The 26426-nt window shown below is 38.6% G+C and overlaps 2 protein-coding genes across 31 annotated transcripts in view; both read right to left on the reverse strand.

Moving 5' to 3' along the window:
• Positions 1-26426, reverse strand: part of LOC307152417 (protocadherin gamma-C5-like) — a gene marked incomplete at its 5' end in the record, with an annotated part of 153623 nt that overhangs the window by 18815 nt on the left and 108382 nt on the right. For 2 of the 30 annotated variants that reach the window (XM_079861053.1, XM_079861030.1), the window contains one exon: positions 4224-7059. The exons of 25 other annotated variants lie outside the window; for them this stretch is intronic. In XM_079861053.1, the coding sequence (XP_079717179.1) occupies positions 4224-6719 (2496 nt within the window). Of the gene's footprint in view, positions 1-4223; positions 7060-11026; positions 13870-14959; positions 17586-26426 lie in introns of those variants that run through there. 3 more of the 30 variants (XM_079861046.1, XM_079861019.1, XM_079861052.1) reach the window with 3 other exon arrangements.
• On the reverse strand, positions 17566-21077 carry LOC307152062 (protocadherin gamma-C5-like; the record flags this gene model as incomplete). The annotated part of the gene is made up of 2 exons (XM_079860456.1): positions 18321-21077; positions 17566-17649 (listed from the first exon to the last, which is right to left on the reverse strand). The coding sequence occupies exons 1-2, from the start codon at positions 20826-20828 to the stop codon at positions 17566-17568; spliced, it is 2592 nt and encodes an 863-aa protein (XP_079716582.1). The 5' UTR covers positions 20829-21077.

The raw sequence follows: 26426 nt of genomic DNA on the forward strand, positions 1-26426 counted from the left end.
CCAACGTTTTCAACTAACCCGCCCGCAACTCGGACCGCAAAAAACGAAAAAGAAAATATTGTACCCGACCCGCTTCCTGACCCGCATTTTTTTTAAAGTCGTTATAATGCTAATCGTAGCGTCTTAATATAACTTAATATTCTAATTTTGTCAAGAATTATAAAAAATCGTCAATATAAGCTCATAATTTGTACTAAAATAGTCTAAATGTTTAGTTTTAAAAACAGTTTTAAAAAGCTGGCTATGTCTATTTTGATGTTTCTGCGCAAGTTCAGCAGACAGTGAGGTTCGGGTTTGTTCCGATCAGGGGTGCGTTCTCCGATAGCGTTGTCTCTTAGCGCGCTACGAAGACTCAAAAGGTACACCTTAACTACAGGTATACCTTTCCTACGTGTGTTCTCCGAACTATACCTTAGGATGTTGCTTAAGGTAAACCTTCTTAAGCTCGACCTTAGCAGGCGCTGTCCATGGTGGAGGCGCTGAATAGGTTGATATCGATGCCTCGATGATCGATTGTGCGTTCTTTCCTTCACAGCGGTATAGGTAAAGTATTGAGAAAACAATGTTCTTTATAAAGAAGCGTTTTAGAAATAGTACAAACTGCATTTATCGGGGCTCATTGAAATATATGCAGAAATAAATATGAGTATGTGTTTAGCAAGTGTGCAATCCCAAACCCTCACGGCCATAAGTGTGTTAATTTTCTCCACAACGTATGCTGATTATCCACCAGCCATGTAGTTGACATACACTAACTGGCTCCGCGGACGGCGCCGTCTTTGATTTAAAACAAGTACTCGCTGTCTCGCTGCCATAGCTATAAAGTTTGTGCAACTCATCTGTCTTTATATAGACTCCTAAGCCTTTTCTGTCAAATGGTTCGCCAGCTGATGTGCCTTAGGATAGTAATTAAAAAAGCTAACAACCATTAGTGTATGGAAACTTTATTAATGAAAACACTTCCATACACTGGGTGTAGGCTATAACAACTTAAGTATTTTATGTGTAAAATTTTAAAGTAAAGTAAAAATGTAATTTTAATACTAAATCAGATTTTATATTAAATGTTCATATAAAATTTTCTATGTGTAATTAAACTGCGATGTAAAAAAGCTTTTTGCGTAGTGGTGGCCACTAGCGGTATGAACCGTCAGCAGCGATAAGGTATAGCTAAGAGCGCTCCAGACCAACCTTACGAACGTATGACTTACAGAAGGTATACTTAACTAAGAAGGTTTCGGAAACCACGTATTAACGATAAGGTACTTCTTAAGGTACAACTTAAGAACGACGTAGCGTTAAGGTAGTTTCGGAGAACGCACCCCAGAGCTCGTGAGCGGAGAGCGCATTTCTGAATAGCCTATTCCGCTCCGCTCACGGTCGCTCGCCCAACCCAGATGGCCTGCTGGTTCGAAAATATGTGGAATAAGGGCTGCCTCCGACTAATTTTTTTTCTAGTCGACTAGTTGTTCATTTAAGCCATTCGTGGACAAATCGCCCCTTTATATTAAATTAATTACTTAAATAGGCTAGCCTACAGGAATACGCGTAATGACCGCACGCATAAAGCTTGCCACAAAGAACCGGTTAAAGTAATGATTATGAATGTGTCTAAATTAGCAAGGAGACATTTAATTGTTTAGTAATAAACTGGTGTTTTCTGTGTCGCTGCAAATATGAAGTTGACAATGCGGAGATTGCGGACTCGCCATGAACGCCAGAGAGAAATGCACATTTCATATGGATTAGCCTACATAATCAGAGAGTATAGCCTATTTATTTTGGTTTGAATATTTTCGTTTAAAAGTAGAAATTTCAAACTTTCTGTAATATATAGCCTATATTTATCAAATCTGTGAGGCACAAGCTGAGTTTCGGCGCCCTACAGTTCACATGCAGTGATCGCGTACCGGCGCCTTATTTTGTCTGCTATATATTTGCTTCTTATTTAATAAATACGGACAATTGATTGATAAAACATTGATCAAAATTAAGATACAATTTATACAAAACGAAAATCTTTTAAAAAGAGTTTTCTATAAAACAAAACTTAATGAAGTCGTCAAAATCATGTTTTACCAAAAACAGCGCCGTTGCTATGAGGGCGTCAGCGCCTCTGCCTCTCAGCGCCTCTGCCTCACGAGTGGATGATAGCCCTGAAGACGCCTAGCAATGATATATCTTTACTGGTAGTATACCTTTAGTTAAGTTATCGCAGCGCGCTAAGAGACAATGTTATCGGAAAATGCAGCCCAGGTATTTGCATAATGGAGATTCCAAAGCTCTCTTCTTTGGTCAGAACCATGGAGAGCGATCGAGGATTTACTTTTACAATGCAAAACAATATTTAAAGAGCATCAAGCTATTAAAATCTATATTATGTATACGCACAGATAATATAACAGTAGGTTATATTAGTCAATATTTTTTTATTAGGTTAAGCAGTGATTGGATAACGTTTTTTTATTTTTATTTTATTTAACGTTTTTAATTTAAGGCCCACCCACAATTGGTCTGGCTTATCCAAAACTGGAATCCTGGCGCCGTGCCTGGTTGGTCGTGCCAGTTTTGTGGTTATCAAATGTGTAAATAGCATCGCAAGAAGTAGCCTACACATGACAAAGCCAGCACTTTGGTCATCATCTTTCATTATTTCGGCAAATGTCTCCCACACTTTGCTCTTTCTATTTGTGTATTTGCGGAGCTTCCACTCCCCAGTCTTCACCTATTTTCTCTTGCCGCCTCCATCTCTACCTGCAGACTGAGCTCGTGCGTCATCTTCGCGCCAGTTATTCAGCCAATAAAGTGTAAATTAAATTTAAAACGTATTCATAGAAAATTGTGTCTAGAACTATATATATGACAAAGGTTTAATTGGCATCTTTATTTCAAACGACCCGACCGACCGCGACCCGAATATCATTAAAAATATGTTTGGATGACTCGTAACCGCGGGTAACCGCGGGTGACCGCAGGCACCCGCTCATTTCGGATCAACCCGCGCATCACTGGTGGGCTGTTATAACCAGGGACTGCGCCAGATAATTTTTTAACATGTTCTGAGGGGGTGCTAGATATATTATATATATTTTTAATAAATTAGCAAAAATTGGCCACTTAATATTAAATATTAAATTATTTTAATGATCACAATTAAAGTATTAATTTTATTAAATGGAACAAGCCCAACATTCGGCATTCAATCAAATATTATTACTATATTATTATTTTTTAACGGTTTTAATGTTAAAATGACTTGGTAGCAGAGGGCCCCATGATGAAGCTCCGCCCCCACTGTACTGAGAGTCTAGCTCCGCCCCTGTCTGAAGCCTTAGTGATGTCCTGAAGACATTGATTAGTTTGTTTCAGATGTGTTTGATTAGGGTTGGAGCTAAACTCTGCAGGACAGCGGCACTCCAGGACTGACTTTGCCTGTCGCTGCTGTAGAGTCGCAGTGTTACGGGAGCTGTCCAGTCCCAAGTGCTGACCGCAGTCTGAAAACGTTTATCTCCAGGAGTTTCGACATGGCATCAAATATTGTACATATACATATACATTGTACATAAAATGTACATATATCGTTTTAAATGCAAATTCCCGTTATTGGTAAGCTCTATCAAACGAATAAACGTCTTAACCCCCGGTTTCACAGACGGCTTAAGCATAGTCCCAGACTAAAATGAATGTTTGAGCTGCTTTAACTAAAAGAAACTTGCACTGACATGTCAATGTCATTGTTTTGTCTCAAGATGCACACCAGTAATGTTTTTTTTTTTTTTTTTTTTTTTTAATGCACGTTACAAAATCAACTTAAATGCCCCAATTGGACAAATGCCTATCCTGTCTTAATCTAAGCCTTGTCTGCCTTGTCTAAACCGGGCAAACATGTCCAAGTTTTCTTTACGATTCCTCAAAAAAAATATATTTTTATTTTTTTTACAAAAAATAAAACTACAGAAATTCTAGCTAATGCTGACTTCTGTCCAAATAGAGACGCTCAGATAAACAAGAGATCTCTGAGCCAAGCCAAGCCAAGCCAACCCCCAGTCACACACACACACACACACACACACACACACACACACACACACACACGTATAAAAAATGTGAACCATCACACTTTTAAAGGTGCAATTTATGTGAAATTATATTTATGCACCGTTTCGAAGAATACAATTATGACAATTCTATATGGATGCTGAGTTAAGTATTCTGCGTCTCACCTGTTGGCTCTCGAACGTCCACGCGCTGTCTGGTAATGACGCATCAAGCACGTTTAGCGTGTCTGTAAAGTTTGTGGTGCTGCTGGGCTTAACGAGGGTGAGATCACTGAATTCTGACATTGGAGAGAGATAGGAGCCAAAGGACTGACTCTGAGACATCATGTCTCCTCCCAGAACCTCCACATACTTAATGGGCCCGTCAGTGTTGAGCTGGATCTGCAGGTTTCTGTTGGGGTTCTTGTATCCAGAATCAGTTCGCCTGATACAGCAGCTTGAGCCGCCTCTACTGCCTCGCGCACATTTCACCAGCAAGATGAAAAATGTCATCAGACACAACAAGGACACGGAAGCCAAGGAGATGATCAGATATAAAGTTATTTTACCGCTTTTCTTTCTGGGCTCGACTGTTTTCTCTCTATAGTCTGAAATTGGCTCATGAAACCCGTCCTCTATCAGTATATCCACTGTGACTGTGGTGGACTGGATCGGTTCTCCATTATCCTTTATCTCTATCATCAGTCTCTGAGAGGAGTCATCCTGCTCTGAAACAGCGCGTTTAGTCCTCACCTCTCCCGTATGTAAATTCACACTGAACAGTGACGCGTCCGTGGCCTCCGCGAGCCTGTAGAAGAGCCAGGCGTTATGACCCGAGTCCGCGTCCACTGCTGTTACCTTAGTAACGAGATGTCCTGCTTTCGCAGAACGGGGCATCCTCTGATGAGGGACAGACCCCATGGATGTGGACGGGTAAATGACAGCAGGAGCGTTATCGTTCCGGTCCAGAATAAACACATGAACAGTGGCGTTGCTGCTCAGAGATGGAGAGCCATGATCTTTAGCCTGAACTACGATACTGATAAGTTTAATTTTCTCATAATCAAATGAGCTCATGCTGTAAATAGTTCCGTTCTCAGAATTGATATAAAAATAAGATGATGCTGGAACGTGATTTGAATTAAAATCCAAAATCGAGTAAGCGAGTATAGCGTTTTTATTTTGGTCAATATCAAACGCAGACACAGAAAACAATGAAACACCTGCCAGATTATTTTCGTTAATGTAAACATTATATGATGATTGTGAGAATACTGGAGGGTTGTCATTTACATCAAGCACTTTAATATTTATAGTCTTCACAGTTTTTAATGGTGGAACACCAGAGTCTATGGCCTGTATTTCTACATTATATTCAGAATGAAACTCACGATCTAATAAAGAATCCGTTATCAGTGAATAATGGCTATCAAAAGTTGGTTTTAATTTAAATGGAACATCCGCAGAGACAATGAGCTCGACTTTGCCATTATTACCGGAGTCCAAATCTTTGACGGTAATCAGAGCTACCACAGTTCCCACCGATGCATTTTCAGGCACAGGGCTCGGTAAAGATGTCAATATAATCTCTGGAGGGTTGTCATTCTCATCTATGATATCTATCTGAACCGATGATTGTCCCTCGAGCTGTGGATTTCCTTTGTCTTTAGCACAGACATCAAACGTATATAATTTGGTAGTCTCGTAATCTAGATTTCCAGCTACTGTTATTTCACCGGTTTCAGCGTTCACAGTAAACGCATTTCTTATAATTTCAGGCGTGTGCGCACCGAATGAATACTGTATATCACCATTAGGACCTTCATCCAAATCTGTTGCTTTTATTTTGATCACACTTGAACCAACAACGGCGCTTTCTAGAACAGATGCTTTGTATGCAGCAACTTCAAACTTAGGTTCGTTGTCATTAAAATCCTGAACAATTATTTGCAGTAAAGATGTGCCAGATTTTACCGGATTACCACCATCCAGAGCTGTTAATATTAGCTTGTGAACTGCTTGTTTCTCTCTATCTAATGATTTATCAAGCACTAGCTCTGGTATTTGCCTTCCGTTTTTAAGTGTCTTTAAATTTAAACGGAAGAAGTTGTTATTGCTCAGAGAATAAGTCTTTAAGCTATTGCTGCCAACATCGAGGTCCTCGGCACTTTCCAGAGTAAATCGAGCGCCTGGAGAAGTCAATTCAGAAATGTTTAATACGCCATCTTTATTGTGGAAGTTTGGTGCATTATCATTTATATCTTGTATTTCGATCTCTACCCTGTGCATCTGTAATGGATTCTCAATAACGATCTGCAGTGGCATCAGACAACTGGCGCTTTGTCCACAGAGCGTTTCTCTGTCTATTCTGCCATTAACTACCAGATCACCCTTCCCGGAATCCACATTGAAATACTGTCTATTTGATTCAGATGCTATCCGCAATTTACGCTCGGCGATATCTGAGATGTCAAACCCAAGATCCTTCGCGATATTCCCAACGATAGATCCTTCCTTTAACTCTTCAGGTATTGTGTAGCGAATCTGAGCTCCAACTGTATTCCACAATAGAGAAAAAGCGAACAGCCAAAGCGCTGCCCATTTCCACCCTCTGATCCTCCTGTGCCTCATTTCTCTGTTGCGCTTGATATTCCCATCAATAAATCTTGATCTTATATCCATAGAAAATCAGAATGCTGTTCTCCATTTTCAAATAATTACGTCTACTCAACGCATCCTCGTTGTGGTGATCAGCCTCATAAAGCGTTCATGTTTCCTCTCGCTCTACAGCTCTCATCATTGTACTCCTCCTCTGGCTGGGGGAGGGAGTAGATCCTTTTGTATAGTCTGAAGCACGATTGGTACAGAGCTCAACGCTCACTCGTCCAATAAATGCTCTGCTGTTTCTAAAGGCATAACTAGCCCTCTGTGGTGCTACGGCATCTAGTGGATAACTGTGAGCTAAAATATGCAATGCAGCTAAACTCAGACTTATTTCGTAGCTAGATGGGCAAATGTTGTTGTACGCAAAAAAAAAAAAAAAAAAAAAAAAAAAAGGAAAAAAAATTGTTAAAGTAACAAGATGAGCATAACAGAGAAGAGCAAGAGCAATTTAGATGTTCTTAAAATTGAGTGCTAAATCATTAGCACTTAATTTTGTATACAAATTTAAATACAAATTGTATGTATGTTTTTTGTTTGTTTGTTTGCTTGTAATAAATGATGCAACAATGTCTTCCAAACCAGCATGGGCGGCGCTAGGGAGGGGCTAGCAGGTGTTTCAGCACCCCCAAGAAAGACCAATGCACCCTGATAGCACCCCCAAAAATAATGTCTGGAAGCAATTATATATTCAGGCTGTATTCTATGGAAGCCCTGAACCGCATGGTGAAGAAAAAAGAAAAAGAAAACTTATCTTGTTATTTCGAGATATTAAGTCGTTATTTCAACATAATATCTCGTTATTTTGACATAATAAGTACTTATTTCGACATAATAAGCTGTTATTTCGACTTAATAAGCTGTTATTTCGACATAAGTCGTTATTTCAACATATCTCGTTATTTCGACATAAGTCGTTATTTCGACATAATATCTGTTATTTCAACACAATATCACGTTATTTCGACATAATAAGGGGACATTCTGCATTAAGCCACATTAAGCGTTATTATAATGGTTTTCCATGGGAGGAAAATGCTTAACGTGTAAACACGTTGCGTTCATATTCTAGGCACATCTGATTTTTTTTTTTTGTACATATAGCCTACTTTATTATGATTTTAGTATCATAATGATTAATAAATGCACACAAAATTATCAGTGAACTTGATAAATGTTGCAGATATGTTTTACTATGCACAAACAAATGCATTTCAACTTATTTTTGCAAAATTCAGAATTAAATGAATGTGCAGCAATTTTTACAAATAGTCTGTGGACCTGCTAGCCATTAAATAAGCGCATTTAGTTTCATATTTGTTAAAGCTCCAATATGTAACAATTTTGTAATAAAATTTCCGAAAATAACTTGCACAGTGTGATATATTTCCTCCAGTTGTGTACTTACAATATCTCAAAAGTCTCCAAAGATTTTTTATTTCAGAGAAATTCCGATTTTAAATAACTGTCTGTCCTGGAAAAGAAATGTCGCCTCTCAGTGATGCAATGTCCGCTCTATCCTTTTTTTCCGGTGTGGACCATGTGATATTCCACCACACCGGAATATCACATGGTCAAATGCGGAAGTGGTGGTTATAGCGTTATCCATAGACTGTATGGTTATAGCTGTTATGGATCACGATTACTCTTGGGCGAGTATTGAAGTGCCAACAAAACGAAAGCGTCCATATTCGGATATACGCAGACTGTGTGACAAACGGAGGAATAAAACCGGATAAATATCGGCCAGGCGTTTTCGAGATGGAGAGAGCTGCGCGACAATCTTGGACTTGACAGAGACTCTGCTCTCGCGAGTGTATTGATAGACAGGTAAGCAAATCAATTATTTTTTATTGTACAAGTAACGTAATAGTTACAGTTAAGATGATTTTAACCCTCTGAGGTCGGCAAACGCGCGGGCGCGTTTTGCTGGATTTTCTCCACATTGTAACGTTAGCACTATAAACTTAAATTACTCCGTCATTTATGGTCATACAGAAAAAAGAAATATAAAAAAAAGAATCTGATATTTCTACTTTTGTATGTGTCCACTTACAATCAAATCAAAACATTGTGCTTTTGTAAAATAAAGAAAATAAACAGGGTGTGCGTTCTGCCTCTCCGTCGCGGTGAACTTTTTTTTCTTGAGCACGTCTATAAACTGAAACAAAACTCAGCGAATACTTGTCACACATTTATGAGCCATATACCTTTATAAACATTTAAGTGTGTACTTTTAATAGATATGAATTACACCACATGCCTGTAATAATATAGCATAACATTTCACGTTCCTTGCAGTTCATTAATTATGATGACATAAAATAATACGATCAGACATACAGGTAATACAAAAACGAATAAATTACCTCATCCGTGATCATGATTCATTAATTCCATTTAGATACATCGCTAGATGGTGAAAACGCATTAAAAACGACATCTCCCATCGTCACCTCCTTCATAGCGTCATCAAGCTTCGCCTTTGTTATTGTTGGAAACTGCGCCCTCTTGTGGTCAGAAATATTTACATAGTGGACCTTTAAAATATTATAATGTTTTTTTTTTCCTCTATGCTAATTATGAAAAGTGAACAGCACGAGTAAGATAGGATGCGGAATATATCGGGAGACATGGAGTGGGTCAGACATGATTTTGACCACTTCATTAAGTTTTGTTTTGTTGAAAGCCTTTCTTTAAAGGGAATTTCGTTTTGAATAAATTGTATCTTAATTTTAATCAATTTTTCATCAACCAATTTCCTGGATTTAATAAATAAGAGCAAATATAGCAGACAATATAATCATGACATGGAGGCGGGCGCGATTGCATTGCACATGAACTGGACTGTATCTCATCATAAATTAACAGAAACTCAGCATATGCCTCACATACGTGAGAAATATATCTATAGAAAGCTTAAAATGTCTTTAAATGAAACAATTCAAAACGAAATTAAATAGGCTACTCTCTGATTATGTAATCCATTATGTGCATTTTCTCTCTATAGGCGCGTTCACTACGGAGCTTTGCAGCCTACACTGACACAGAAAACACTAGTTTATTAATACAATTCAGTGCACACATGTCACCGGATTTACAAATGTACATATTGCTTGTTCCAGGCGCACATATTATGTAGAAATAACGAGATATTATGTTTAAATAACATTATTGATAATAATAAATCCTTAAGAATATTTGATTGGATGCAGAATGTTGTGCTTGTTCAATTTAATACAATTAAAACTTTAATTGTGATAATTAAAATAATTGAATATTAAATATTGAGTGGCCAAGTTTTGCTCATTTTATATATATACAAACCAGCAGGCATAAAGTAGCACCTAAAACTGTGCAGCATTTACATCGTTACGGGAGCTGTCCAGTCCAAAGTGCTGAACACACAGTTCAAAACCTTCGCCATTATTTCTGAGAGTTTGTTTCGATATCATAAATATGGTATGAACTGTGCCTTGGCGATACCAGCCAACACAACAGTCTTACACTGACGGGCATCAGCGCTCTATCTTCCCATAAAGAGAAACACGTGGGGCATTAATAGATCAAGATTACCATTTACCAGTACCATTATGAGACATGCACACATATCGTTTTAAAATGTGATTTTATTTTTCCGACTGTCACGTTTTATCAAACTTATAAATGTCTTAGAAATTATTTGTTTTCCTCTACGTTTTATCTAAATACAAAAAAAAAAAAAAAAAAAAAAATCACCCTATTTCTTTTAAAATTCTAGCTGATGCTGACCTCTGTCCAAAATGGTTATGCTCAATTAAACCAGGTAGCGATATTTGTGCTAACCGCCCTGCCGCGGCCGCTGTCACACACACACACACACACACACACACACACACACACACACACACACACACACACACAACGCGCGCGTTTTCATGTTTTATGGGGACTTTTCATGGACATGTTTTTTTTATTTTTATTTTTTTATAGTGTACAAAGTGTATATTATATCCTCTTACACTAACCCTACCCATCACATAAAACTTTCTGCATTTTTACATAAAAAAATAATAAAATAAACAACATCACTTATAAATTATAAGCTTTTTTCCTCATAAGGAACAAAAAATGTCTCCACAAGGATTTCGGATATTGCCATCTCTGTGGAGACATGTTGCCCCCATAATGTAGGGTTTACCAGGCCACGCACCCACCCACATACACAACCAAGCATGTGCACCATCATATGTATATCTTAAATTGTGTGTATGCACTGTTTAGAAGAATAAAATAATCACATCAAAATATACATTTATGCTGAGGTAATTAATTATTCTGCGTCTCACCTGTTGGCTCTCGAAAGTCCACGCGCTGTCTGGTAATGACGCATCAAGCACGTTAAGCGTGTCTGTAAAGTTTGTGGTGCTGCTGGGCTTAACGAGGGTGAGATCACTGAATTCTGACATTGGAGAGAGATAGGAGCCAAAGGACTGACTCTGAGACATCATGTCTCCTCCCAGAACCTCCACATACTTAATGGGCCCGTCAGTGTTGAGCTGGATCTGCAGGTTTCTGTTGGGGTTCTTGTATCCAGAATCAGTTCGCCTGATACAGCAGCTTGAGCCGCCTCTACTGCCTCGCGCACATTTTACCAGCAAGATGAAAAATGTCATCAGACACAACAAGGACACGGAAGCCAAGGAGATGATCAGATATAAAGTTATTTTACCGCTTTTCTTCCTGGGCTCGACTGTTTTCTCTCTATAGTCTGAAATTGGCTCATGAAACCCGTCTTCTATCAGTATATCCACTGTGACTGTAGTGGACTGGATCGGTTCTCCATTATCCTTTATCTCTATCATCAGTCTCTGAGAGGAGTCATCCTGCTCTGAAACGGCGCGTTTAGTCCTCACCTCTCCCGTATGTAAATTCACACTGAACAGTGACGCGTCCGTGGCCTCCGCGAGCCTGTAGAAGAGCCAGGCGTTATGACCCGAGTCCGCGTCCACTGCTGTTACCTTAGTAACGAGATGTCCTGCTTTAACAGAACGGGGCATCCTCTGATGAGGGACAGGCCCCATGGATGTGGATGGGTAAATGACAACAGGAGCGTTATCGTTCCGGTCCAGAATAAACACATGAACAGTGGCGTTACTGCTCAGAGATGGAGAGCCATGATCTTTAGCCTGAACTACAATGCTGATTAGTTTCATTTTCTCATAATCAAATGAGCTCATGCTGTAAATAGTTCCGTTCTCAGAATTGATATAAAAATAAGATGATGCTGGAACGTGATTTGAACTTAAATCCAAAATTGAATAAGTGAGTAGAGCGTTCTTTTCTCGGTCAATATCAGACGCAGACACAGAAAACAATGAAACACCTGCCAGATTATTTTCGTTTATGTAAACGTTATATGAAGACTGTGAGAATACTGGAGAGTTGTCATTCACGTCAATTACTTTAATATTTACTGTCTTCACAGTTTTTAAGGGTGGTACACCAGAGTCTATGGCCTGTATTTCTACATCATATTCAGAATGAACCTCGCGGTCTAATAATGAATCCGTTATCAACGAATAGTGGTTATCGAAAGAGGGTTTCAATTTGAATGGAACACCCGGATAGGTAATAAGCTCAACTTTGCCATTATTACCGGAGTCCAAATCTTTGACGGCAATCAGAGCCACCACAGTTCCCATCGTTGCATTTTCAGGTACAGGGCTCGGTAAAGATGTCAGTATAATCTCTGGAGGGTTGTCATTCTCATCTATGATATCTATCTGAACCGATGACTGTCCCTCGAGCTCTGGATTCCCTTTGTCTTTAGCACAGACATCAAACGTGTACGTTTTTTTAGTCTCGTAATCTAATTTTCCAATGATTGTTATTTCACCGGTTTCAGCGTTCACAGTAAACGCATTTCTTACAAGTTCAGGCGTGTGCGCACCGAATGAATACTGTATCTCACCATTAGGACCTTCATCCAAATCTGTTGCTTTGATTTTGATCACACTTGAACCAACAACGGCGCTTTCTAGAACAGATGCTTTGTATGCAGCAACTTCAAATGTTGGTTCGTTGTCGTTTATATCTTGAACAATTATTTGCAGTAAAGATGTGCCAGATTTTACCGGATTACCACCATCCAGAGCTGTTAATATTAGCTGGTGAACGGCCTGTTTCTCTCTATCTAACGGTTTTTCAACCACAAGTTCTGGTACTATTCTTCCATCTTTTATAGTTTTAACATTAAGACGGAAATAATTGTTATTGCTTAGTGAGTAAGACTTTAAGCTATTGCTGCCAACATCGAGATCCTCGGCACTTTCAAGGGTAAATCGTGTGCCTGGAGCAATCAGTTCAGATATTTTTAATGTGGCCTCTTTAGTATTAAAGATTGGTGCATTATCATTTATATCTTGTATTTCTATTTCAACTTTATGTAACTGTAATGGATTCTCAATAACGATCTGCAGTGGCATCAGACAACTGGCGCTTTGTCCACAGAGCGTTTCTCTGTCTATTCTGCCATTAACTACCAGATCACCCTTCCCGGAATCCACATTGAAATACTGTCTATTTGATTCAGATGCTATCCGTAACTTACGCTCCGCGATATCTGAGATGTCAAAACCAAGATCCTTCGCGATATTCCCAACGATAGATCCTTCCTTTAACTCTTCAGGTATTGTGTAGCGAATCTGAGCTCCAACTGTATTCCACAATAGAGAAAAAGCGAACAGCCAAAGCGCTGCCCATTTCCACCCTCTGATCCTCCTGTGCCTCATTTCTCTGTTGCACTTGATATTCCCATCAACAAATCTTGATCTTATATCCATAGAAAATCAGAATGCTGTTCTCCATTTTCAATTAATTACGTCTATTCAACGCATCCTCGTTGTGGTGATCAGCCTCATAAAGCGTTCATGTTTCCTCTCGCTCTACAGCTCTCATCATTGTACTCCTCCTCTGGCTGGGGGAGGGAGTAGATCCCTTTGTATGGTCTGAAGCACGATTGGTACAGAGCTCAACGCTCACTCGTCCAATAGATGCTCTGCTGTTTCTTAAAGGCGTAACCAGCCCTCTGTGGTGCTACGGCATCTAGTGGAGAGTTGTGCTTGAAATATGCAATGCAGCTAACCAGTCATTTCGTAGCTAGATGGGCAAATGTTGTTGTACGCAAAACATCGTTAAAGTAACAGAGTGAGCATTTGAGCATAACAGAGAAGAGCAAGAGCAATTATGTTGTTCTTAAAATTAAGTGTTAAATAATTATTACAGCAAATTTTATTTATTTATGGTTTGATTTTTGTTTATTTATTTGTAATAAATGATGCAACAATGTCTTCCAAACCAGCACGCATAAAGTAGCACCTAAAACTGTGCAGTGTCATATCGTCACGGGAGCTGTCCAGTCTAAAGTGCTGAACACACAGTCCAAAACCGTCGGTAAGAGTTTGCTTCGATATCTATATGTACCGAATTGTGCCTGAGAGGCTATACACAACAGTCTTACAATGACGGGCATCAGCGCCCTGAACTACTCCACAAATATATCCCCATAAAGAGAAACGCGAGCATTAATATATCAAGGCTATGCATTTACCAGTACCATTATGAGACATGCACACATATCGTTTTAAAATGTGATTTCGTTTTTCCGGCTGTCACGTTTTTATCAAACTTATGAATGTCTTAATATTTCAATTTGTTCGTTATCTCTAAATACAAAAAAAAAAAAAAAAAAAAAAAAAAAAAATCCCTACAGAAATTCTACCTCTGTCCAAAATTATTATGCTTAAATAAACCAGGTAGCGATCTTTGTGCCAACCGCCCCGCTGCGGCCGCCGTCACACACACACACACACACACACTTACGCACGCACGCTAACGCGTATTTTCATGTTTCATGGAAACTTTTCATAGACATGATTTTTTTTAATACTGTACAAACTGTATTACACTAACCATACCCCTAAACCTACATATCACAGAAAACTTTATGCATTTTTACATTAAAAAAAAACAAAAAACATCATTTATGAATTATAAGCTGTTTTCCTCATGGGCAAGGACAAGGATTTCGGATATTGCCATATTTGTGGAGATATTTTGCCCTCATAATGTAGGGTTTACCAGACCACCCACACACACAATCAAGCATGTGCACCATCATGTGTCTAACTTAAATTGTGTTTATGCACTGTTTAGAAGAATAAAATAATCACATAAAAATATCTATTTATGCTGAGGTAATTAGTTATTCTGTGTCTCACCTGTTGGCTCTCGAACGTCCACGCGCTGTCTGGTAATGACGCATCAAGCACGTTTAGCGTGTCTGTAAAGTTTGTGGTGCTGCTGGGCTTAACGAGGGTGAGATCACTGAATTCTGACATTGGAGAGAGATAGGAGCCAAAGGACTGACTCTGAGACATCATGTCTCCTCCCAGAACCTCCACATACTTAATGGGCCCGTCAGTGTTGAGCTGGATCTGCAGGTTTCTGTTGGGGTTCTTGTATCCAGAATCAGTTCGCCTGATACAGCAGCTTGAGCCGCCTCTACTGCCTCGCGCACATTTCACCAGCAAGATGAAAAACGTCATCAGACACAACAAGGACACGGAAGCCAAAGAGATGATCAGATATAGAGTTATTTTACCCGTTTTCTTGTTGGGCTCGATAGTTTTTTCACGATAGTCTGAGATGGGCTCATGAAACCCGTCTTCTATCAGTATATCAACTGTGACTGTGGTGGACTGGATCGGTTCTCCATTATCCTTTATCTCTATCATCAGTCTCTGAGAGGAGTCATCCTGCTCTGAAACAGCGCGTTTAGTCCTCACCTCTCCCGTATGTAAATTCACACTGAACAGTGACGCGTCCGTGGCCTCCGCGAGCCTGTAGAAGAGCCAGGCGTTATGACCCGAGTCCGCGTCCACTGCTGTTACCTTAGTAACGAGATGTCCTGCTTTCGCAGAACGGGGCATCCTCTGATGAGGGACAGACCCCATGGATGTGGACGGGTAAATGACAGCAGGTGAATTATCGTTATGGTCCAAAATGAACACATGCACAGTGGCGTTACTGCTCAGAGATGGAGAGCCATGATCTTTAGCTTGAATTATAACACTAAACAGTTTTGTTTTCTCATAATCAAATGAGCTCATGCTGTAGATAGTTCCGTTCTCAGAGTTGATATAAAAATAAGATGATGCTGGAATCTGATTTGAGCTTAAATCTAGAATTGAGTAACTCAGTATTGCGTTCTTATCTTGGTCAATATCAGACGCAGATACAGAAAACAATGAAGCACCTGGTGGACTATTTTCCTTTATATACACTGTGTACGAGGACTGTGAGAATACTGGAGGGTTGTCATTCACATCAAGTATTTTTACATTTAAAGTTTTCCTAGATTTTAAAGATGGTACACCAGAGTCTGTTGCTTCTAATTCTATGTCATATTCTGCATTAGCTTCACGGTCCAAGAGTGAGTCAGTTACCAAAGAATAATGATTGTCAAATGCTGGTTTTAATTTAAAAGGAAAACGAGCGGAGATGGTAAGATTTACTTTCCCGTTATTACCCGAATCTAAGTCTTTAACGTTGATTAAAGCTACAACTGTACCGACTGATGCATTCTCTGACACTGGGCTAGGTAAAGATGTCAAAATGATTTCGGGAATATTATCATTCTCATCAATGATGTGCAGCCTCACTGAAGAATGGCCCTCCTGTTCTGGGCTCCCTTTGTCTTTAGCGCAGACATCAAATGTGTATAATTTTGTTAATTCGTAATCTAGTTTTCCAATCACTGTAATATCTCCTGTTTCAACATTGATACTGAAAATGTTTCTCACGTGATCTGGTGTATGTGCACCAAAAAAATACTGTATTTCGCCGTTAAGACCTTCATCTAAATCAGTGGCTTTTACAGTTAAGACACTTGAACCTAATGTCGTACTCTCCTGCACAGACGCTTTATATTGCGATTGTTCAAATTTTGGCTCATTGTCATTAATGTCTTGAACGATTACTTGTATCATAATAGTTCCAGATTTGACAGGATCGCCACCGTCTAATGCTGTTAAAACGAGCTTATGTACAGACTGTTTCTCTCGGTCAAGTGGTTTATCAATTATTAACTCTGGTACTTTCTTACCATCTTCCAGTGTTTTCACATTTAAACGGAAAAAAGCGTTATTACTCAAAGTATAGGATTTGAGACTATTGCTACCAACATCTAAATCCTCGGCACTTTCAAATGGAAATTTTGCGCCCACAGCTACTGATTCAGCTATTTTCAAAACATTATCTTTTGTATGAAAATTCGGTGCATTGTCATTTATATCTTGTATCTCTATATTTACACGATATAACTGCAATGGATTTTCTATAACCAGTTGTAACGGCATCAGACAACTGGCGCTTTGTCCACAGAGCGCCTCTCTGTCTATTCTACCATTGACTATCAGCTCACCATTCCTTGTATCCACACTAAAATATTGCGTACTAGAATCAGAGGCTATCCGTAACTTACGATTAGCGATGTCTGAAATGTCCATACCAATGTCCTTTGCAATGTTTCCAACAACAGACCCTTCCTTTAGTTCCTCTGGTATGGTGTAGCGAATTTGAGCTCCAATTGTATTCCATAATAGAGAGAAAACAAACAGCCAACGCGCTGCCTGTTTCCACACTCGGATGCTTCTCATTTCCACGGTGCTTTGAACCTTTCCATCAATTAGTGCTTCGCATATATCCAGAAAAAAACGTAGTTTTTCTTCTTTTATTAAGATCGCAAATCCATTTCGATCGAGGGGTCGGCTTAGTAGTGATCAGCGTCATAACCGCGAGTGCATTCTCCTTCAGCTCATATCACTCATTGTAGCCCTTTCCTGCTAAGGGAGGGAGTAGATCCCTTTGTGTAGTCTCGCACCTTATTGGCGCTGAGCTCAGTGCGCTGCTGTCCAATAGAGGACAGAGTCTCTCTTAAAGGCGTACATGCTACTTTTTTCCCCCTGGAAATTATGTTAACTGTGAATTGTTACAAAATGAAAACACCTATAAATGTTTACTTGCATTTATAGGAATGGACAAAATATTGTCTTAACATGAAAATTGCATTTATTACCATTTTACATGTAATGTTCACACTAGAAGCAAACTTTACTCTTTCTATAGAAAGCGTCTTCTAGCATGCAACCATAAAATGATGCTGTGAAAAAAATAAGAAATTGAATAAAAAGAAATCAAGCTAAATAAAGCTAAATTCAATCGAGTGTTATCTACAAATTAACTAGCAGCAGTCATATAAGTCAATAAGAATCTCAAAACAACCCGTTAAAATGTATTCTATTTGGGCAAACTATCAACGTAATGATCGTGTCGCTGTCCACAGCTGTGGTTCTGAAATGTGCTCAATGAAATGTTCTCAGCACCATTTAACCCACACAAACCATACGCGCTTACATACGCAGTATTTCAACAGAATAGGCCTATAATTCTCTCTCTCTCTCTCTCTCTCTCTCTCTCTCTCTCTCTCTCTCTCTCTCTCTATATATATATATATATATATATAATTAACTCGCAACACACATAATGTGATTTTTTAGAGACATATTTGTTTTTAGATACAAATGACAGCTCTGAATGTAGCAAAAGTTTTATTTGTCTCACCTGTTGACTCTCGAACGTCCACGCGCTGTCTGGTAATGACGCATCAAGCACGTTTAGCGTGTCTGTAAAGTTTGTGGTGCTGCTGGGCTTAACGAGGGTGAGATCACTGAATTCTGACATTGGAGAGAGATAGGAGCCAAAGGACTGACTCTGAGACATCATGTCTCCTCCCAGGACCTCCACATACTTAATGGGCCCGTCAGTGTTGAGCTGGATCTGCAGGTTTCTGTTGGGGTTCTTGTATCCAGAATCAGTTCGCCTGATACAGCAGCTTGAGCCGCCTCTACTGCCTCGCGCACATTTCACCAGTAAGATGAAAAACGTCATCAGACACAACATGGACACGGAAGCCAAAGAGATGATCAGATATAAAGTTATTTTACCCGTTTTCTTGTTGGGCTCGATAGTTTTTTCACGATATTCTGAAATTGGCTCATGAAACCCGTCTTCTATCAGTATATCCACTGTGACTGTGGTGGACTGGATCGGTTCTCCATTATCCTTTATCTCTATCATCAGTCTCTGAGAGGAGTCATCCTGCTCTGAAACAGCGCGTTTAGTCCTCACCTCTCCCGTATGTAAATTCACACTGAACAGTGACGCGTCCGTGGCCTCCGCGAGCCTGTAGAAGAGCCAGGCGTTATGACCCGAGTCCGCGTCCACTGCTGTTACCTTAGTAACGAGATGTCCTGCTTTAGCAGAACGGGGCATCCTCTGATGAGGGACAGACCCCATGGATGTGGACGGGTAAATGACAGCAGGAGCGTTATCGTTCCGGTCCAGAATAAACACATGAACAGTGGCGTTGCTGCTCAGAGATGGAGAGCCATGATCTTTAGCCTGAACTACGATACTGATTAGTTTCATTTTCTCATAATCAAATGAGCTCATGCTGTAAATAGTTCCGTTCTCAGAATTGATGTAAAAATAAGATGATGCTGGCACTTGGCTTGAACTTAAATCTAAAACTGAATAAGTGAGTAAAGCGTTTTTATCTTGGTCATTGTCAGATGCAGATACAGAAAACAATGAAACACCTGCTAAGTTATTTTCCTGTATATAAACATTATATGAGGTCTGCGAGAATACTGGATGGTTGTCATTCACGTCAAGTACTTTAACATTTACAGCCTTTAACGTCTTTAAGGGTGGTACACCAGAGTCGGTCGCTACTATTTCTATGTTATATTCTGCAATTACCTCACGATCTAAAGATGAGTCTGTTACCAGTGAATAATGATTGTCAAAGGACGGTTTCAAGGTAAATGGAACCCCGGGAGATATATTAACGTTTACTCTGCCATTAACATCAGAATCTAAATCATTTACGTTAATTAAAGCTACAACTCTTCCGACAGAGGCGTTTTCAGGCACGGGGCTGGGTGATGATGTTAAAATAATCTCTGGAGGGTTATCATTTTCATCAATTATGTCTATTTGAACCGACGAATGACCCACTAGTTCTGGATTCCCTTTGTCTTTAGCACTCACGTCAAATCTGTATGATTTAGCAGATTCGTAGTCAATATTTCCTATAACTGTAATTTCCCCCGTGTCCGGTTTCAAAGAAAAACATTTTCTCACAGGTTCGGGTGTATGTACACCTAAAAAATATTGTATCTCGCCATTGTCACCTTCATCTAAATCCGTGGCTTTTATAGTTAACACAGTCGAACCAACGGGAGCACCTTCTCGTATGGATGCTTTGTATGCTGGCAGGTCAAATTTTGGAGCATTGTCATTACTATCCACAACATTGATCTGTATTAAAGTAGTCCCAGATTTGGCAGGCTCACCGCCATCTACAGCAGTTAAAATTAGTTTGTAGACAGATTTTTTCTCTCTATCCAGTGGTTTATCAACAACAAGCTCTGGTACTTTCCTACCATCGCCAAGCGTTTTCACATTTAATCGGAAACATTCATTATTGCTTAGCGAATATGATTTCAAACTATTCCTCCCTACATCCAAATCCTCTGCACTCTCAAGCGGAAATCGGTCTCCCGGGGAGATGGATTCAGCTATTTCCAAAATACCGTCTGATGTGTGGAAAATCGGTGCGTTATCATTGATATCTTGTATTTCTATCTCGAATCTATGCAGTTGTAACGGATTTTCTATAATAACCTGTAATGGCAAAATGCAGCTAGCGCTTTGAGGGCACAAACTTTCTCTGTTAATTCTGCTGTTCACGACCAACTCACCCTTTTCTGAATCAACGCTGAAATACTGTCTGCTGCTCTCAGAAGCTATCCGTAAATTGCGATTTGCAATAGCTGAGACATCAAGACCAAGATCTTTAGCGATATTTCCAATGACTGACCCCTCATGTAGTTCTTCTGGTATAGTATAGCGAGTCAGAGCTCCGACTGTATTCCACAAAAGAGAGACACCGAGTAGCCAAAGCGCTGCCCATTTCGATTCTCCATTCCTCCCGCGTCTCATTTTCACGATATATTTTCCCATTCCGTTAACATATTCCTCTATTATGAACAATTTAACCAAGAAAAGATCTTCATTTTGTGGTAATACAATCCACTGAAGGTGTCCGTTTTGTTGTAATCGGCTTCATAGCAGCATGTGAAGCTACCTCTCTCTGTCTTCAGCTCTCTTCATTGTTCTGCTGCTCTGACTGGGGGACATAGTAGATCACTTTGTACGTTCTGTTACGTGATTGGTGCAGAGCTCTCTCATGTCTCGCTGTCTCCCCCCTTCACCGTCCTATCAGTGGGACGTTTGCTATTATATATTTAAAAAAATTATACCATAGTCTAAACCTAAAGTAATACTGAAAAACTATATATCACTTGAAAGCTTACAAACTCCAGTTTTCATAGATGGAGTCTGATTTTCAATGCAAATGAAATTACAGAGGAAAGGTTATTATTTTGCATGACTCATTCCATAAGGAGACGTCTGAAATAGCGATGCACATTAAAAACAAATCATGAAAGATTGGTGGAAACCTCAGTTTGTTTGTTCAGGTCTGAAAATGTTTTTAAATATTAAGAAAAAAACTTTAGATTCTCCAGTTGTGATGCGTGGTGAGCTATAACGCACATCCGTATTCTTTTCGCATGTGTTTTATGCGTTTGTTCGAGGTTAAGAGTCATAATAATGCCGGTCCGTGTACTTTTTCGTTCATTCATTATTCTATTTCGGAATGAAAGATGGAATTTAAAAAAGGGTGCAGCTTGTTTTTTTGTTTAAAAGAAAAAAAGCAGAAATGGCTGTATTTTGTTTTCCAAATGTATTGTTGTCACCAAATAATAGTATTAGAAAATTGGACGACATTTCCGATCGTTTTTTAATTTGTAATATTTATTTGTACGTTATCGCTACTTATATATATATATATATGCAAAACTTGGTCACTAAATATTTAATATTCAATTATTTTAATGATCACAATTAAAGTTTTAATTTTATTAAATTGAACAAGCGCAAGATTCAGCATTCAATCAAATATTCTAAAAGATCTATTATTTATAATAATGTTATTTCAACATATCTCGTTATTTCGACATAATATGTGTGCGTGCAACAAGCAAGATGTGCATTTGTAAATCCGGTGACGCGTGCATTGATTTTTATTAATAAACTAGTGTTTTCTGACAGTGTCGACTCGGCTGCAAAGATGAAGTTGACGAACGCCATATTCGTAGTGAACGCGCCTATAGAGAGAAATGAATGGATTACATAATCAGAGAGTAGCCTTTTTCTTTTCGTTTTGAATTATTTCGTTTAAAGACATTTCAAGCTTTGTGTATTTGATGTATTTCTCATGTCTGTGTGAGGCATACACTGAGTTTCGTTAAGTTAGGATGAGATGCGCTTAACGTGCAATGCAAGTGATCACGCGGGCGCCTCCATGATTATATTGTCTGTTATATTTGCTTTTTATTTATTAAAAAATTGATTAAAATTAAGATACAATTTATATGAAACGAAATTCACTTTAAAGGAAGGCTTTCTACAAAACAAAACTTAATGAAGTGGTCAAAATCATGTCTGACCCGCTCCATGTCTCTCGATATATTGCGCATCCTATCTTACTCGTGCTGTTCACTTTTCATAAATCAACATAAATGAAAAAAACAACAACATTATAATATTTTAACAAATATGAAACTAAATGCGCTTATTTAATGGCTACAACAGTATAGTAGGCCTACAGACTCTCTATTTGTACAAATTGCTGCACATTCATTTAATTCTGAATTTTGCACACATAAGCTGAAAGGCATTTGTTCAAATCAAGTTCATGGATAATTATGCGTGCATTTATTAATAATTATGATACTAAAATCATAACAAAGTAGGCTATGCTATGTACAAAAAAATCAGATAAGCCCAGAATATGAATGCAACGATTAATTACACGTTATGACTTCGCACGACGGTGTAATTTACTTCCGGGTAAAGATAGGATCAGTCAAATGAAATACAATAAACGTACAAATAAATATTACAAATTAAAAAACGATCCGAAATGTCGTCCAATTTTCTAATACTATTATCTGATGACAACAATACATTTGGAAAACAAAATACAGCCATTTCTGCTTTTTTTCTTTTAAACAAAAAAACAAGCTGCACCCTTTTTTAAATTTCATCTTTCATTCCGAAATAGAATAATGAATGAACGAAAAAGTACACGGACCGTACACGGACCAGGGCCGGGTTTCCCGATAACGATGTATCTTAGCTCTTAAGAGCGCTTTCTACGTGCAAAGTTACGAACGCTCGCAGCAATTCCACGAGCGTTTCCCAAAAATGCACTTAACATGAACGCGCGAGAACGCGCTCTACGTGCTACTTAAGAGTCGCTGTCCATCCGTGAAGTGCTGAAACATAACCTTATATGGAATCGTATTCTGAACGTTTAACCTAATAATTGTCATCTGTTGTTGATTAGCAATCAAGACAAGTATATATAAAGCACCGGCACTGACAAAATGGCTGAAAAAAAAAAAAAAAAAAAAAAACCCGAAAAGATACCTTTCAAAAAAATGAACTTAATGTCCTTTTAGAGGAGATAGAGCGAAACAAAGATGTAATTTTTAACAGATTTAAAGGATTTCTTTTGTTTATTTTTTTGTTCATTCATTTAATTTTGATTAAAATTATTGATTAAGTTATTTCTATTTTTTTGTTTTGTTTTCTGACCTTTTTAATTATTTAATTTATACATTAATTTAACCAACAACATAAAAGAGTAATAAAGTGTACAATAAAGTACAATCAAAACCTTATATTATAATCACATACATTTGAATAAAGTTAAAGGTGTAATCTGCCGGTTGTCCTGCAGGTGTCCTCATAAATCTGTCTTCTTACGATGCACTTGGGGATGTACGATTACTCCAGAGCACTCGTAGATCTACGAAGATTTTCAAGTGCTACTTAAGCTACGATGCTTTTGGGAAACAGACCGTAATATTAAGATCAGTCGTACGATCGTTTTTACGATCAACTTAGGCTTACGATGCTTTTGGGAAACGCAGCCCAGGGCTGCGTTCTCCGAAACTACCTTAACGCTACGTCGTTCTTAAGTTGTACCTTAAGAAGTACCTTATCGTTAATACGTGGTTTCCGAAACCTTCTTAGTTAAGTATACCTTCTGTAAGTCATACGTTCGTAAGGTTGGTCTGGAGCGCTCTTAGCTATACCTTATCGCTGCTGACGGTTCATACCGCTAGTGGCCACCACTACGCAAAAAGCTTTTTTACATCGCAGTTTAATTACACATAGACAATTTTATATGAACATTTAATATAAAATCTGATTTAGTAGTAAAATTACATTTTTACTTTACTTTAAAATTTTACACATAAAATACTTTACTTTAAGTTGTTATAGCCTACACCCAGTGTATGGAAGTGTTTTCATTAATAAAGTTTCCATACACTAATAGTTGTTAGCTTTTTTAATTACTATCCTAAGGCACATCAGCTGGCGAACCATTTGACAGAAAAGGCTTAGGAGTCTATTTAAAGAAAGATGAGTTTACACAAACTTTATAGCTATGGCAGCAAGACAGCGAGTACTTGTTTTAAATCAAAGACGGCTTCGTCCGCGGAGCCAGTTAGTGTATGTCAACTACATGGCTGGTGGATAATCAGCATACGTTGTGGAGAACATTAACACACTTAATGGCCGTAAGGGTTTGGGATTGCACACTTGCTAAATTATAAACACATACTCATATTTATTTCTGCATGTACATATTTCAATGAGCCCCGATAAATGCAGTTTGTACTATTTCTAAAACGCTTCTTTATAAAGAACATTTTCTCAATACTTTACCTATACCGCTGTGAAGGAAAGAGCGCACAATCGATCATCGAGGCATCGATATCAACCTATTCAGCGCCTCCACCATGGACAGCGCCTGCTAAGGTCGAACTTAAGAAGGTTTACCTTAAGCAACATCCTAAGGTATAGTTCGGAGAACACACGTAGGAAATGTATACCTGTAGTTAAGGTGTACCTTTTGAGTCTTCGTAGCGCGCTAAGAGACAACGTTATCGGAGAACGCACCCCAGTACTGTTTATGCATCAGTAAATCAAGCCAGTGACTAAAATATCAACTTCACATTGTTTCTCTTGGTAGAATGAAAATAATCTTATTTAAATTGTGATTAAAATATATACAGAAAGCGATCAAAGAACAATCCCTTTCCATTCGCCCAAGCTGTCAATCACACAGCGCGAGTTTATCAGCTGGGCCCGGTTTCCCGATAACGCTCACTCTTAGCGCGCTAAGAAAGCTCGAAAGATATATCTTACCAAAGTTGTTTATGTTCCTAAGTGTGTTCCCCGAACCATACCTTAGAAAGCTGCTTAAGATATACCTTCTTACGTGCGACGTTACCCGGCGCTGTCCATGGCGATGGTGCTGAATTGTTTGATATCGATGGCTCGAGAATCAATTATTCTCTCGTGCAGGGGCTGTTTATGTGAGAAAGCGGTGATCTTTATAAATGAAGCACTTCAGAAATAGTTGAAATTGCAATTTATTATGATTATTGGATATTATAAAAAATAATCCAAACTATAATAGCCTAGCCTACATATTTTAAAATTGTAACATATATTGCTGCCACAATAACCTTTTCAAAAATTTACGTGCCTTCTTCTCTTTCCAATTTTTGTTCGCTGAGGTGGAGCTGCGATGAAATATTGTTCTTGTAAATACTTTCCAGCATTGTAATAAAAGTTTACATCTTGCGTACGGTGCTCGGCAGTGATCAAAAAGGATTTAAACCGTGAATTTTGAATCTCTTGTAAACTCAGAGATGTGGATTCAGACCGCAATTAAATTACCACACGACCTGTTTGTCAAAAAACAGAAGGTACTAATTTGGCCAGGGATTTTTACGCGGGTTGGGTGAGAAAAACACTGATATTATGGATTCGGACGGCACTAAAATCACCGACTTACCCCTGTAAATGTTTAAAATACCGGACGAGCCCATGAGAAACAATATTAGCGTCCGAATAGGACTTAACTGACAGTAGCCTATGCTTTCACTGGCCTTTAAAATAGCGTTTTAATTAAATTAATAATATTGTATAATAATATAATTAAAAATCTAACAACAATCAGTGTAATGACACTTTTATTCTTTGCATGAAAACACTTGAATTAGCCTAATTTAATACTGTCTGGGTGTATTAAAACTTCAGAATTATATTCATATAGACCTGCAACAGTGATAAGGTAAAGCTAAGAGTGGTCCAGACCAACCTTACGAAAGTGTGACTTACAGAAGATATACTTAGCGAACGAACGTTTCGGGAATCGTGCCATAAGGTTAAGAGAGAGGTTAAGGAATAGGTTAAGAACTACTTAGAGATAAGAACGCTTTGGGAAACCGGGCCCTGGTCATCTGGAACTGTTTGGTACTGCGCCCAAACTAAATCTACTGAAAGCTCATTTTTTGAGATATCAACTTACAATTTGGAACACGACTTGTTCAGATTTTTGCCTTTGGTTTTCTTGCCGTTTAAGAGTCAAACTATGTTTTGTAATATATTAAATATATTTTTACACTTTTC

The sequence above is a fragment of the Squalius cephalus genome, assembly GCF_949319135.1.
Source record: "Squalius cephalus genome assembly, chromosome: 24".
NCBI classification, from domain to species: domain Eukaryota; kingdom Metazoa; phylum Chordata; class Actinopteri; order Cypriniformes; family Leuciscidae; genus Squalius; species Squalius cephalus.